Genomic DNA, 16,127 nt, shown 5'->3' with positions numbered 1-16,127 from the left:
CTGCTGAACGCACCTCCTTATTGTCCGCTGGTCCCTATACCTATAGACAGTATAAAGTTGTGTTGTGTGGGCTTCTTTCCTATTTGGGCTCCTGGTTTATCTCCTTCCCACTGTGGATGCTTTCTCTGCACCTGGCTCCATCAGCCCTGTCTAAAGTATACTGTCATAGGGTTCTCCTGAAATTGTGTGCTTAAGTCTATGTGATCCACATTTCTCATCAGATGACAAAAGATTCCATGACAATGACAATCATGGAAACCATGCCCCCTACAAAGGAAGTGGGGGCCACACTTGGCCAGTGCTCATGCCATCTCAGGCCCACGGCCCCAGGCAGACAGTATGAGAAGGGGCAGGCAGGTTAAAGGTGGGCAGTGATAATGAGACATCCCTCCTCCTCCCTGCCAGCATCTTCTCCCTACACTTGAAGAGCCCCACAGGACAGGAAGGAAAAACCTGGGTACTCTGCTCGTATATAGAGACCAAGACAAACATGGCTATGGGAATAAGGTTTATAGGTCATCTCTGGTGTTGTTCCTCCTTCTCTCCCCAAATAGATCCTTCTTTGAATGCCTCCCCACCCCCAGCCCCCACCTCCAAATTCAAACAGGAAGGATCAGGTATTAGCATTTGAACTGAGATGGAAGTTATCACTCCAATGTATTCCCATTTCCAGGGCATTGAACAGTTACCCCTCTTCCCTGACCTGCAGCTAAGGGCTCTCTCTCTCTCCGAGTCCCTCCCATTCTTCTTCCTCACCTGTTAAGGGAAATCCAGATTCAGGAGCAGGCTGATGTCTTGGCTCCCAAGGCTGTTTGAACACACACATACTGCAGATTTTGGCACTTGCCATTTTAAACTGAAATGGTGATAAGCACTTTCTGTCCTTTACGCAAGTAAGGAGACTTTAACAATTGAGGAAATAGCTCCAGTTTTCAATTCTGAGAGGTACTAGGGAGATTTCTGAACGAAAGATTAAGGATGGGAATGTATATATTACTCTGAGACCTTCGTTTCAACCCCTACCGCCTTATATCCACTTGGGACTCCAATCCAGTGCCAGCCTTCCCTGCTGCACCAAAAGATGTCCCTTCCTCACTTCCTACCTGCTGGGGTACCTTTAAAGCACATGACTGAGTATGACTCAAAGGAGCCATTTTGACTGACATCCTTCTAGATCTGTAGAAACCATAAAACTGACCCAGACAAGGAACTGGTGTAAGTCTCCATGGCCAACATCACTCATATCAGGCCAGAAGTCTCTAGGTTCCCTCTCCCGGCCATACCCCTAAGACCAGAAATCCTTTGAGTGAGTATGGCAATGGCCATACTTTTGCTGAGCACAAAAGGTGACAGCTCTCCAAGACTTCCATGAGCTGGAGCCTGTGTTTACCATCCTGGGTGTAGGAAATGTCTTGCTGGCTAACAGTAAGAAATCCCTTCTTGGTAAATGACAGATGTTTTGGTTATGAGCTGGTTATGAGCTAACCCATAATAAATACAAGGAAATATAGAGGGAAATGAGGAGCAAAGGCACTGGCTGTTGAGTAGGAACAGTTCAAGGACAGAAATGAATATTGTTGCAAGGGACTTTCAGAAAGAAAGTCTTCACTTGGTCCCTGCAATCATCTTCCTATGCTTGAAGAAATTCAGGTGCTAGATAACTTTAGACAGTGACTCCAACTACATACTGAAGACCTAATAAAGTGAGATGGGAGAAATTTAAAAACTGATTTTCTCTGATAAAGCAATACTAATTACAGTCATCCATAGAAGCTGTTTACCATTGTGCTTAATAACCAATTCTACACTATCATTAACTGCGTGACATTAACTTTGCTCTAAGTTTTATTTGATTAAATTAATAAACTGTTTTTCATGCCCACATGTCAGTTCACTCATCATGAAGTAAGTAATTTTGCAGACTGCTAAAAAACAAATGGGGGGGAAGGCAGAGGTAGCTGCTGAATGGTGCCTACTTCTAGCCCTCGTTGACAAAGGCTGGGTCCACTGCAGAGAAGCCCAGGGGTTCCAGGTGGGCCTCAATGCGTCTAGGTCCAGCTCAACCAGACTTATCTGTGAAACCAACCCTCTGGAAATGCTTTAGAATACAGCTGGCATCCTAGGGGACCCGGGCCAGGCCCAAAGGCTTTCAGAAGATGAATCCCACAAAGACTGACTCATTTTTTTTAATGTTTATTTATTTTGAGAGTCAGAGAAAGAGAATGGGGGAGAGGCAGAAAGAGAGGGAGACAGAGGATCCAAAGTAGGCTCTGTGCTGATAGCAGAGAGCCCAATGCAGGGCTTGAACTCACAAACCGTGAGATCTCGACCTGACCTAAAGTTGGACGCTTTATAGACTGAGCCACCCAGGTGCCCCAAGAACTGACTGATTCATGACCAGCCTGGGTCAGACACACGAGCCCTAGGAATGGGGAGCATCATGGTGCTGTTCACATCATTTATACCATTAAACCAGCTCAGGGCTCAGAAGACCTGCTCATATTCTCAGTGTGACCTTGAGCATTCTGACCTTGTTATGTCCCAGAGGAGCACCTGTCCGGAGTGCCTCATAGCACCGGCATGACAAACAAACAAGAGAGCTGGCGTGAAAAGCATTTGGAACTGCAAAGCCCTAAATAAATATAAGGGATTATTTATTATTGTAATTACTGTCATGGCTGTGGAGGGCAAGGGCCATTGCTCCCCAAGGGGGAGGAAGGTCTTAGTTTCAAGGATAAAAGCGCTGCTGGGTTTGGTAAAGGTGAGAAGCAATCAGGAAGATGAAGAGCGGAAAGCTTCGTCCATAAAAGCGCCTGTCAGATCAATCCATTAGAGACGCAGGCTGTGTGTGAGCAGGAGCCACTGAGCCTGAAGCCTGTGTCTGCGGAGAGCTCTGCAGTGGCCGTGAGAACAGTAACAGGGAGAGACACTCTAAAAAGGTCTGCACATGTGGCATGTGCTGTTCCAGCGGGCACACCATATTCCTCCACCAAAGGAAAGAGGCAACCAATTACGTCTGCTTATTATATACATCTATATTGCCACAATTTCTAAAACTACTCATATTGCCTGATGCACACCTACACTTTTTAGTCTTCTCTATGAGGATTTCCTCACCTATTCTAATCCTCACTGTCTCTTCTCTGAACTCGTAGAATATCAAATGTCTTTCAATGAACATTTACTTTTAAAATCCTGAAAAACTGGGGCACCTGCGTGGCTCAGTTGGTTAAGCATTTGACTTCAGCTCAGGTCATGATCTCACGGTTCGTGGGATGAAGCTCCACATCAGGCTCTGTGCTGACAGTGTGGAACCTGCTTGGGATTCTCTCTCTTCCTCTCTCTCTGCCCCTCCCCTGCTCATGCATGCTCTCTCTCTCTCAAAATAAATAAACATTAAAAAAAAATAAAATCCTTAAAAACTGTTTCACCTGGGTTTATGCTGTCTCAACTAGGTTAGGAACACTCAGACATTTTTGTCACCCACAGGGTCTGTGCTCAAAATGTGAATGCTGAAAATGTGTATAAAATCAATTTAAGACTTGGGATACCTAACTCAGTAGCCCATGGAAGGACCATACTGGAGGAATACCAGATTCCAGAAGAACTGAAGAATTTCAGAATTGAAAGTTTCATCTGATCCAATCACCTATTTTCCCAGTGCTAAAATCCTTGCCACAATGTCCCTGCCATGTATTTACCCAAAGTAGGTTAAAACACCTCCAGCAATAGGGAACTTGGCTGGATCTCTAAACAGCTCTTTCATCTTTGGAATATTCTGACTCACAGAAATATATCTTTCTATGACCTTATCTCTCCTCTGCATAAAAACCCTTTATATATTTGAAAACAGCATTAAGACTTCAAGGGGTTGCTTGGGTTCATGCCATGCCTCTCCACTTTCTCCAACCACATCTCACATGGACTTTCTTTTTCTTTTTTGTAAGTCCCTTCACCTTTCTCTTTACTTTTCTCTGAATGTGCCCTGATTTAGCTTCCTCAAGCCATGGAGCCCCAGACTGAATGCCCAGTGTATCAAGTCTGATTAGCAGAGTTTAGAGCTGGACTATACCTCTCTTGTTCTCGACACTGCATATCTATTCATGCAGCCTGAGATCACATTAACTTTTCTTGGCAGCCACATCACAGTTGATGAATGCTGAACCCATTTGTCAACTAAAACCTCTAAATCTTAAGTCTGTGTGATTGTTTTTCTTTTAAAGATGGTGCTACTGAATCATATCTCTTCCACCTTGTGTTTCTGTCACTGGCTTTTTGGACACCAGAACAAGAGCTCGGATGTAATTCTGTTAGATTCAGTCCATCTTTCCAGGCTGACATTATCTTAATAGATCCCAACTGGTCATCTAGTGTACTCAATGACCTTCCAAGCTTTGTTGATATTTAAAAATTTCAGTCATAATGTAAGCTAAATAATATGTTGGTTTTGACAATTTAATTCATCTGAGAGTTATTCAGAAGAGTGTTTCTAATATAAAAACTGCTGTTTTTATATTATAGTATTATAGTAAAATAATTGTATTATAGTAAAAATAATATACTAGTAAGGTATCTACTTTTTGGAACCTATTAACCTTTGCTTTGTAGCCAAAAACATGATCAATGTTTGCATAACTTCCATGAGGAGAATGTGTATTCTACTGTGAGGTGCACAGCTCTACATTTATCTCTTAAATTAAGCTTGCTGGTTGACAGTTTTAAATATTTTACATACATATTGTACTTTTTGCCTAATGTATCAAATCCTAGATAAGTTTGTTAAAGTCCTCTAAAGTCTGTTTTTATCAAATTTTCTGTTTTTCTAAAAGTTTTTGCCTTATCTATTTTGCTGCTATGTTGTTTGATGCATAAAAGTTTATATCTGTTGTATCTTCTTTGTGGATGGAACTTTTTTTATTACTACAAAATATTCTTCCTTATCTCCCTTTGTTTTTGCCATTGGTAAAAATATTGAAAGAGACAAGGGCAGCAATCTGGAATAGAGCTCTCTGAGCTATTAATAACTTGTGGGCATAAATATCCAGTTTATCTTCTATTAGTCATCCTTAAAACACTCCCCAACAACCCAGTGTTTATTTAATTATCCCCTGTCTGCTATCTGTGCCTAGTCATTTTGAGCTACAGGGGGAGGAAGGACAGAGAATAGGGAGATGAAAGGAAAGGAAGAGAAAGAGACATGAAGTCTCAGTGAGACAGAGAAATAAATGTAGGAAGAAGGCAGCAAAGGAGTCATGAGCACCAATATTTATTCTTGCTTTCTTGCTCTTTCTGTATAATGGCTGGATAGTGCCTCTAGCATATTCCAGTGTAGTCTAGGTTATAATCCCCCTGCTGACAGCTATGGTTGTCTCAGAATTCATTAGACCCAGAGTAAAAAGGCTGTGGTTCAAATCCTGATTTTGATATCTACAAGCTTCCTGGCCTTGGATAAGTCACATATCCTCAGTGGGCCTGAGGTTTTCTGTATCTGGAAAATCAGATGGTTAATACCTACTTTATAGAGAAGTTGTGAGGTTTAAATAAGATAATGCATGTGGAATTATTTAGCACAATAGGGAGCAGATAGTATGCATTTAATACATTCTAAGTAAATGAGGTCTCTGATTCTCCAGGGGTTTTTGACACCCTTTTGAGAGCTGCTGCTTTCTAATTCCTTCAAATTTCAGCCAAGGGGCAAGTAGAGACTGAAGGGGAATGATGCAGCAACAAGGGTGTGAGAGAATAGGGCAACATCGGGGAACAGAAGACTTGGGGAAGGACAAGACCTGAGGTGGCTCAGGAGAGAAGACAAAGCATGGAAGGAGGGAGACATCAACATTAAGTACTCGTTAAGCCCTTTGTAAAGTAACACTCTAGGTAAAATAATTTAGACTTATGGAATGGGCTCTGTACACCAGGACTTTAGCATCTAAGAACACCAAGTTCGACGCTAACGTGGCATAGAGGAAAGGAACGGAAGAAGAAGCCACATACTGTGGAGTAGACCCCACCCTGCTATGCCTTCCTGGGCTCTGGCTGATAATAACTCTGTGACCAGAGAGCCCTTCCTGGAAGGAAGTGGACAAAGTCCCTTACTCTAGTAGTATGGAGGATGACAGAGTTCTCTGGGAACAAGTTAAGAGGGGCTGAGTCCAGAAAAGGGAGATTTTCAACTGTGAAGGGAAGAAGCAACAATTATATACTGAGGATACCATAGGGCATGATGGATATGAAAGAATGAGTCCTAGTGAAAGCCAGGATGAAAAGCCCAGGTCCAGCATAGTGGGCAGAATGCCACCCAGGGTGTCTAACTGTAGAAGATGCCCCTTGTCTAAAGGAGGCCCTTAAGCGTGTGTGTGCATATACACATGTGCGTGATATTGAAGATTTAAGGTGGGATGTGGGGGAAGGAAGTAGGGGTGGGGATTATAGTAATTCTCATGTAAGTACAAGGCTTAGGTTCAGAGAGACCTTTACGGATTATTTGCAGGGAATTGGAAGGTGAGATGTAGTTAGCAATTAACTTACCCTGCCAGGTTCCCACAGGGACTGTGAAAATTAATTAACCTTCACAAAGTGATTTGCACACTGAGAGTTAAGGTACCACACTGGAGGAAAGCATTAATACTCAGTACCACTGGGGTTCCAGCTAATGACACACAGGCCAAGGCCTTCCTACTATAGAATACTGCTGGTCAAAATATCTCTTTCCCGTTCCCTTGTTCCTTTTTGCCTGCACTTAGGAACAGAATCCCTTCAGATTTCAGAGGGTCTCAGAAAGTCATCTGGTTAACCTTCTAGATTCTAGGCAGGAGGTGCTGAAATCATTTCAGGAAAAAGGTAGCTTCTTCTTTCCCTAAATGGTGTAGCCTTGACCTTGGACAAATGGCATTTTTCTACACTTTCAATAAATTTCAGAATCTTGAACTCAAGGCAGAACTTAGAAATGCCTCTGGCCTTGGAGATTAACCATTCTGATTTCACGTGTCTCCATGTGGGCGGGCAGTGGTCTGATCAGTATGTCTCTTAGTTTGCACAATCTGGTGAAAGGCAGACGTGAAGAGAGGAAGAATCCCCCTCCCCATCATAGACTGAGCTTAACATGAAGAAAATGAGGGTCAAAGCAAGGAAGTAACCTGTCTGTGGGCATCTGGATAGTCCAGGTCTGAGTACAGGGGAGAAGCCAGGCCTTGAGTCCCAGTCTCCTGTTCCATCCATGACACCACAGTGTCTTCCCAAGCATCCTGAGTGTCTACACTGGTAACTCCATACATTTGTGCTCAGGATCATCAACAATCCAAATCCCATCTGGAGTCTTTCGATTGTAGAGTGAGTGTGAACCAGAGTAGGTGCCCCATCAGGGCTGGAGAAGGCCAAGATCACCAGAAGGGCCTGACCCTTTTTCCCATGTCTCCCACCCATCTCCCCCATGTGTACTGAGCACAGAGTGAAGATCCTGGGCCGGAAAATTCTCAAGGAGTCTGCTATTTGCCAGAGAAGAAAATGGAAGCACGTTCAGGCTCAAGCCTACTTAGTGGCTGGGATGAGAAAGGTACATGAGGGATTCAGGCTCACCGCTGCCCCCTGCCACCTGCTTCAGGCAGCTGCAGTCTCCAGACAGCAAAGAGAATTCTTACCAGAAAAATCTTTAGAGTCTCTCTCAGTCTCTCTAACTGCCTCCCTCTCTCTGTCTCTGTGTCTGTCTCTGTGTCTGTCTGTCTCTGTCACGCACACGCGCGCGCGCACACACACACACACACGACTGGAGTGGAGCTGAATGAGAGGAAAACATCAGAATTTGTACAAAATTCTACAGGCTCTATAATCGCCAATTGGATTTTCAAGATGGATGGTTTCTCCCTAATTAGATTCTCCTGCCTTGTATAAACCAACTTTGCTGCTTTATCCCATCCTATAAAGCAACCCATTCTTGATTAGTCAGGTTTACAAATCATGCCCAGGGTGTACACAGAGCACAAACAGTCCTCACCTTTCAATCTGCTCTCAGATAAAAATGTGCTTCTGCCTCAGATAATAATATACCAATAAAAAACATGTGCCTGACGAAGCCATAGCATCATTACCTAGAGCCCTCACCAAAAACTTATCTTCACCTTAAGAAAGAGACTAAAATCCCAGACTGGAAGGGCACCCTGGATCGTGCTTTTTGCAGACTGATACATTTTGGAAAAATGTAGAGACTAGAGCAGCATTTTTTCAAAGTGCTGGGGCACCTGAGTGGCTCAGTTGGTTAAGTGTCTGACTCCGGCTCAGGTCATGATCTCACGGTTCGTGGGTTCAAGCCCCATGTCGGGCTCTGTGCTGACAGCTCAGAGCCTGAAGCCTGTTTCAGATTCTATGTCTCCCTCTCTCTCTGTCCCTCCCTTGCTTGCACACGTGCTCTCTCTCTCTCTCAAAAATAAAATAAACACTAAAAAAAAAAAAATTCAAAGTGTGGTGTGTAGCCTGCGTGCATCAGAACCACTGGGATGTATGCTAAGATGAACATTCTTGGGCTCCCTCCCCAAGACATACTGATCTAAACTCTCTGGGGGAGAGACCTAAGAATCTACCTTTAACCAAGATCCTCTTGTAATTCCGAAGCAAGCTAACATTGGAGAACCATGCAGATAAAGTCCTTCACAGATGGAATGCAAGGGCCACTCACCATATATATGCTGCAGTATTTGCTGCCATATCTGGAGGCAAGGCCAAGGAAACAATGACCCCCTCTTCCCCCAGAGACTCTCATGTCCCTGAAGCTTCATATCATAGATTCCCAGTTCTCAGGCTTATGTCAGAGCAGCAGGTATCATAGCTGAGACTGTCAGGCTATGAGACACATTCCCTCCTGGTCTGAACACTGTCCCAGAGCCCAGGGCAATCACTCTGGACAGAAAGTGCTTAGAGAATGGCTGGGCAGGGGATGCAACTTAAGGGCCCCCATGCCCTCAAGAAACTGCATGAGGCCTGACTCAGTTGGATGAGAAAGACTGTACAGATGAGGAACTGATTCCAATGTGGCCCTGGCGGGTGCTGATAAGTTTGTCAAAGCCAAGTGTGGTCCACCAGTGATGTGAAATAGGCAGCCTGGGTGGCCTTCCAGGCTACTGAGCTGCAAACGACTGAGTAAGCAGAGCACAGCCACGACCTGCCTTTGATCTAGAAAGCACTTTTCTTCCAAGAGTTCAAAGCACTCTCCAGACACCACCTAATTCATCCTTACCCTCAGCCTCAGGATTAGATCCTGGTAAGGGGCCAATCAAGTCCATGCATCCAGCAGATTCCAACCCTGGTCAAAAGTCAGAATTCCTAAGGATACTTTTTAAATGCAGACTTCGAGCCCCCAACCCAGCCCAAATAAATCAGACTTTCCTGGGGTGGGGCCTTAACTTCCACTAGTGATTCTGGCAAAAGGTCTGAATCTATTGCTGCCTCTAGACAGTATCGCTCTTCATCCCCTGGAAAGCTGAAGCTTCCCCCCGCCCCACAAAAAAAAAGGTGATTGGGAAGATGCTTTCCATGGCAAAGCACTTCATAATTCTGATAGTCAGAAGTTCTTCCGAAGCCTAAGCCATATTAATCACGCTAAATGTGAAGTTCTCTGAACTTGTGCGCAGTGGACCAAGGAGCGTGGCTCCATTCGTCTGGCCTCCACTTCCTAAGAGAGATGTGGAGGCTCCTGTAGGTTCTGAAGTTCAACAGGAGAACTGGGCTTTGGCCCCAGGTTTGTGCATTTGACCATGTCCCCACCTTGCCCCATGGGCGGTGGCTTCTTCCCAGTGAACACGCAAGAGAGTCGAACATTGTATCAAAGATCTGACTCAAGCTCCACTCCAAGGGACAAGGGGTGAGAGACTGAGTGCTCCCAGACTTGCCTTTTTCCCCTATTCCCAATATACAGATTGTAAAAACAATCCAGGGCAGTGAGGTAAGGAGGGCCCCTGGTGTCCTGACACCAGCTCTCAGGAGCTTTCCCTAGGCGCTCAGGCCAGCTGCACAGCCCTCCCTCCCAGAAGCCAGAGCAGACCTGGTTCACTCACTACAGCAGAACTGAATCCCTGAGGGACATGACTCAGCCTGGGGAGCTGGGACAGGACCCTCCCCCCGCCTCCACCAGTCAGTCCCATGTTCTCTGGGCTCCACAGGAGGGATAAACAAGGTGTGTGGTTTGGAAAAGGAGGAGGAAGCAAAAGCCTCTGCTGCCTATGTCAGCGCTATCTAGGGTTTCAACGGTACGAATTCTCTGGTTGGCTTTGTTGAGGAATTTTTATGAGCATGAGCTCGACCTTATCAGTGCGATCACAAACTCCTCAAGATGAGGACTCTGTGTTCTATTTGCCTAACTCAGAGCCTGGCACAGAGTAAGTGCTTGTTAAGGCGAGCTACGAGGACACCCTGTGTCCTGGGTGCCTAGCCTGGTGGGGGGGGAAGGGACACACAGTGGCAATGACTTGAGCCATGTCTGGGACAGGCGTTCATTGGCCTTGTGGAGTCAATATGTTATACCCCACACTGAAAAACCAGCTGCGGAGGAGACCGGGAGGGGTTCAGACCGTCCTCAGGATCCCCCCAACTCCAGCCTGAATCAGGCCATTCCGAGAGCTTCTATTCTCCCCCCTCACTGATGCCGAGACATGCCCCTCCCGCACACATCCCCAAACCTCCAAATTCATCTCCTCAATGATGTCTCAGAATCACTTAACCTCACCCTGGGCTATTCGTCAAGCCTCCCATTGAAATAGTCTATACGTTATCGGGATTTCCTGTTTACTTGTTTGACAGCTGAGCTGCAAGAGCCCCTGTAGATCAGCTGCTTCAGTCACAACCCAGAAGCCCTGATGTGATCAACCTTTCTGGTTTCTTTAACAGAAGACAAGAGAATAAAAGAGGCTCTAATAGAGAATATCAGAGTACATCACATGCAGGAAGCATGAGCTCCATTTCAGGAAATGTTCAGTTACCCACACACAGAAGTGTATGTGAGTTGCAAAGTCAAATGCATTTCTTCTGGTGACTCACAATCACAAAAAGTGTGAAAAACACCACACCTATTTTCTCATGTCACCAGGGAGGACACCGACACACAGAGAGATAAAGCAAGCTGCCCAAGGTCACACGGCTGGTCAGTGGCAGTGCCTGGGCAAGAGCTTGGGTTTCTCCTGAGAGATTTTAGTGCTCTGCTCACTACAGCCTGCGGTCTCTGGTTCTGCACCCAGAGAACACCCCTGAGGTGGGCTAGGGAGCTCCAGGGACCCCTAATCCTACCACAGCTCTCCAGCCAGGAGGGGGCTTCCATCGGCTGACCCAGGGCAGATGCACCTGGCAGGGATAATCCACTGGAACCTTTGGCTGAGCTAGTTTTGCACATGCAGCCAAGAGTGACCTTGGCTTTCATCTCAAGAACTCTTTAATAGTCATTAAATGAGGGCAAAAGCACTAAATGAGGTCACTTTAAGATGAATGTGAGGGCTAACCAGCTCTGAAACAAGTCAAGAGCGCTGGCCTCTCCCTGTGGGAGTGCAGGCCAGCAGAGAAGCATCCTACAGTGAAGATTCCAGGCCATGAGCTGGGTCACTGCCTGCCCATTCAGGCTGTGACTCCTCTCACCTTCCTTAGAGAAAAGAGCACCCTCTTCTCTGGGAGGTACCACCTGACTTTTTCTGTGGCTCCTCAGGGTGAGCAACACTGGGGTCAGAGGAAAGTGGGGTTGCAGGGAGAGTCAGAAACTAAAACAGCCCCTTATTTTACTGGTGAGAAAACCATAGTTCAGAGAGACCAAAAGATTTGAGCAAGGTCACAGAGCTAGCTGGTTGGAGAGCCACACGTGACTTCAATCCAGAGCTCCTGATTCCCAGCTCCCCACTTCTCAGATCCACACACAAAGCATCTGGGTATCTTGTTACAATGCAGAATCAGTAGGGTTGGGGTGAGACCTGAGGTTCTGCATCCCAAAGAAAGTTCTAGGTGATGCCAATGCTACTGGCTGTATACCATGTTGTCTGGAAGGGTAAAGGGATCTTTAAACCTCACCACTGGTCATATCCAGGCTCAAACTCTTCACTTTAACCAGGCAAATCCTCTAATACTGACAAACATACTTATTTAAAATGATAAGTATTATTATTTTAACATCCTTTGAATACTTATTATGTGCCAGTATTTTATTATCATCCCTATCTTACACATAAGGAAGCTGAGACTCAGAGAAGTTAAGTAACTTAGCCTGAGTCACACAGCTATTAAGGAGCAAAGCCAAGATGCAAACTCAGATCTGCTTGAGTCACAGCTTAATCAGCTAAAAACTATATGGAAGTATACTTTCAACCCTTCTTTTCTCTGAGCCTTGGGGCCTCTGCCCAGAATATTCATAACACTCCTCCAGCCAAACTGTGCTTTCCCCGGTATTACTTGGCCACAATTTTTTCATAACTCAGGCTCTTAAAGGTCCTTTTTTCCAGACCTGTGTATACCCGTTGGACCCCAACAAGTAATTTTTAGAGTTGATCTGGGGGTGACACAAGATGCAAAGGAGTTCAGGGCAATGTGTGGACAACTGATCTACACAGTAAGACACAGACATGTGGTGGTCTCTTTCTAAATCAGGGGCTTGCGTGCTTTCCCCAAGGCCATGTCAGTAGAGACTCTGAAGCCCCGCCCCCAGGGCGTGGTGCTGGGCACCAGGAGCTTCGCAAGGAGGGGCCTGTGGTCTGCATTAGGACTGTTGAGGCTGCTCATGCCATAGGAGCGATTTCTGGGCAGGGACAAGAGCATGTGCAGTCACCCGGAGGACCACTTCAGTGCTGCCCAAACCCAGCCCGGTACTTTGGCCACATCTTCAGGGTTAGGAACCATTCTTGGTTACACCAGGCTTCACAAAATGTGAGCTCACTGCTGTAACGTACACTTGATGAGTAGGGACAAGCGTGGTACCCCAATGGCACACCATTCTCACAGGTGGACGAGCATTTATGTGGCCCCACGGCTGTGGCACAAGGCTGACTCAGGTTGGCTTCAGGTTCATGCTGGGATGCTTTCTCCAAGCAAAGGGGGAGCACTAGAAACCAGTAGTTACTGCAGAGGCCCTGGTGGCCAGGAGATGGCAGGAGAGATGTGAGGGTGTGATGCTCCCGACAGTGGTCAGGATGGTACTCAGTGGGACCAAGGGCAGGTCTAGAGCTGGGGGGGCGGGGGGGGGGGAGAGCCAGGCTGTGGAACCCTCCCTGTGCAGTCTCAGGGGCCAGGCTATCTCACCCTGAATGCTGGCCCTGCCACTTACAAGCTGTATGTCCTGGGGCCTGTCATTCACCTTTCAGTACCTCGATTTCCATATCTATAAAGTGTGAGTAACAGTGAAAATAGTCCAGGGGACTCCTGGGTGGCTCAGTCAGTTAAGCATCTGACTCTTGATTTCGGCTCAGGCCATGATGTCACAGTTTGTGGGATCGAGCCCTGCGTGGGGCTCTGTGCTGACAGCGAGGAGCCTGCTTAGAATTCTCTCTCTCCCTCTCTCTCTGCCCCTCCCCTGCTCTCTCAGTCTCCACCCCTCCCCCAGTCACTTATGCTCTCTCTCTCTCAAAATAAATAAATGCACTTGAAAAAAATACAGTGAATGGTCCAAATGAGGTGGTGTGCATATTTAAAATAGTGCCTAGCATATGTTGAGGGCCTGATAAAAGTGCGCAAGGGCTTGACAGTATCTATATATCACGGCTACCATAGGGCCTGGGTCCCACTCTGGCAGACAGTGACAAGGAGGCTTCACGGAATGGGGCGCCTGGGTGGCTCAGTCGGTTGGGCGGCCGACTTCGGCTCAGGTCATGATCTCGCGGTCCGTGAGTTCGAGCCCCGCGTCGGGCTCTGTGCTGACAGCTCGGAGCCTGGAGCCTGTTTCCGATTCTGTGTCTCCCTCTCTCTGACCCTCCCCCGTTCATGCTCTGTCTCTCTCTGTCTCAAAAATAAATAAACATTAAAAAAAAAAAATTTAAAAAAAAAAAAAAAAGGAGGCTTCACGGAATATGAGAAAGCGCACCTTCTGCTTCTGTTTGCCACACATAGGAACAGAGAATGGCTGAGGCTGGGTACTCACTTTTTCAGGGCGCACTCCAGTTCATTCTTCTCTTCATGAGCTTCCTGGAGCTGAGAGAAGGTCCTGGTCAGGAAGTCCTCGAAATTGGACAGTAAGTGAGGCTCGTCCTTCTTCAGCTGCAGCCAGACTTGCTTGATATCACTTTCACTGCGACAGAAAGGGGGACACTGATGTCAGAGCATGCAAACACTGAGCTTCCCAGATGTGAAAGTGACAGCCAGAACACTGTTGTCATGATCATGACAGGAGTGGCTAGCATGTATTGAGTGCCTCCTGTATGCTAGGTACTCTATGTACATCGACCTATTTGACCCTCACAGTAACCTACCAGGCTGGTGCTCTACTACCCCCGGAAGAGGGTGAGGTGATCTGTCTCAGATCACTCAGCTGATGAATGACAGGGTCAAGAGTCAAACTCGGGCTGTCTGGCTTCTGTCCTCGCCTCCTTAACCGCACCCTCCACTGCTTCCACGCTCTGGTTTTCCCCAGGGGCTGGTGGTGCTGACTGTGCAAGGCCACGTGCTGGGAGCATCTCAGAATGTCAGGAAGAGGAGAGAGGACAGGAGCCTGGTGCATGTGAGGACAAACGCCATGGAGCTAAAGGAGAGAGCCTGTCGCCCCAGGAAGGACGGTCCTCACAGCTGAGAGGTAAAGACATGCCATCTGATGGATGGCAGAAAGCAATTGTCACTGCGGGGAATGGAGGAGAACATGCAGCACCCCACTGGGGCCTGGTGGCACCAGGAATGAGTGACAGGAGAAAGGAAGGGAAGGTGCAAATCTGCAGGATGTGTGTGCACACAGGGCAAGACAAGTAGAAAGTTGGCAGGGACGCAGGCAGGCAGAGACACAAAGACACAGAGTGACATGTCCAGAGCCACTGCCACCCCCACTGCCCCTGGCTAAGAGGCACACAGGGCAGGTGTGCACTGGAGAGCAGGAGAGACTCACAGGGCCACACTGATCAGTGACGGGAGGACGGAGGCAGTGGCGCACCCTGCGGACCATGCTCACCCTCTCTGGAGAAACAGCCGACCATCAAACTGAGCCAGAACAGCGGTCCGACCTGTAACCCATGAAATTCTAAAACCACCATGATCTGAGGGGAGCTACAACCAGGAACCCTCAGGATAAAGAATAAGATCCTTTGTTCTTGTGTAACAAGTGCTATATTTGAGAAGCTTGCCTGAGAAGTGACATTTGAAGGGTGCCTGGGTGGCTCAGTTAGTGAAGAATCTGACTTTGGCTCAGGTCATGATCTCGTGGCTCATGGGTTCAAGCTCCGCGTCAGGCTCTGTGCTGACAGCTTAGAGCCTGGAGCCGGCTATGGATTCTGTCTCCCTCTCTCTCTGCCCCTCCCCTGTTCACACTCTCTCTCTCAAAAATAAATAAACATTAAATTTTTTTAATGTTTAAAAAACAAGTGACATTTGACAGTGCATGTTAGCCATGTGCCTGGGGCACAGATATGGGACAGCCAATCGGCTAGAGCCTCCAGTAAGATTTGCAGACCCACACGACCCTCTTCCAAAGCTCTTTGAACCACTTACTCATGGCCACATCACTCCCTTCCAGATTTCTGGAGAAGGGACAAATCTGTCAATTCTTTTTTTTTTTTTTTTTTTTTTTTTTTTTTTTAAATTTTTTTTTCAACGTTTTTTATTTATTTTTGGTACAGAGAGAGACAGAGCATGAACGGGGGAGGGGCAGAGAGAGAGAGGGAGACACAGAGTCGGAAACAGGCTCCAGGCTCCCAGCCGTCAGCCCAGAGCCTGACGCGGGGCTCGAACTCACGGACCGCGAGATCGTGACCTGGCTGAAGTCGGACGCTTAACCGACTGCGCCACCCAGGCGCCCCAATCTGTCAATTCTTGATGAAAAATAAGCCAAGGCCCTTAAACTGCCAAATCACTCAGCCAACTGGACAACTGTGAAAAGCTGGGAGTCCAGACGTCCAGCCTACTGCTTCTGCTCCTGGTGGAAGGGGCTAGGGGTGCAGGGCTAGAAGAGACCCTGGGAGGTCAGCTGACCCATCTGC

General features: G+C 47.0%; 1 protein-coding gene across 13 annotated transcripts in view; it reads right to left on the bottom strand.

Annotated features, from left to right (window-relative positions):
- The window catches only part of CRACR2A (calcium release activated channel regulator 2A), a 138,731-nt gene that overhangs the window by 53,342 nt on the left and 69,262 nt on the right, over nt 1-16,127 (bottom strand). For all 13 annotated transcript variants that reach the window (XR_009265956.1, XM_058743993.1, XM_058743992.1 and 10 more), the window contains one exon: nt 14,090-14,236. Coding sequence is in view for 12 of the 13 variants with exons in the window: in XM_058743993.1 (XP_058599976.1) it covers nt 14,090-14,236 (147 nt within the window). In the remaining variant the exon portion in view is untranslated. The remainder of the gene's footprint in view (nt 1-14,089; nt 14,237-16,127) is intronic.

Source organism: Neofelis nebulosa, chromosome 8 (assembly GCF_028018385.1).
Source record: "Neofelis nebulosa isolate mNeoNeb1 chromosome 8, mNeoNeb1.pri, whole genome shotgun sequence".
NCBI lineage: Eukaryota > Metazoa > Chordata > Mammalia > Carnivora > Felidae > Neofelis > Neofelis nebulosa.
This window is presented reverse-complemented; position numbering and strand designations above follow the sequence as displayed.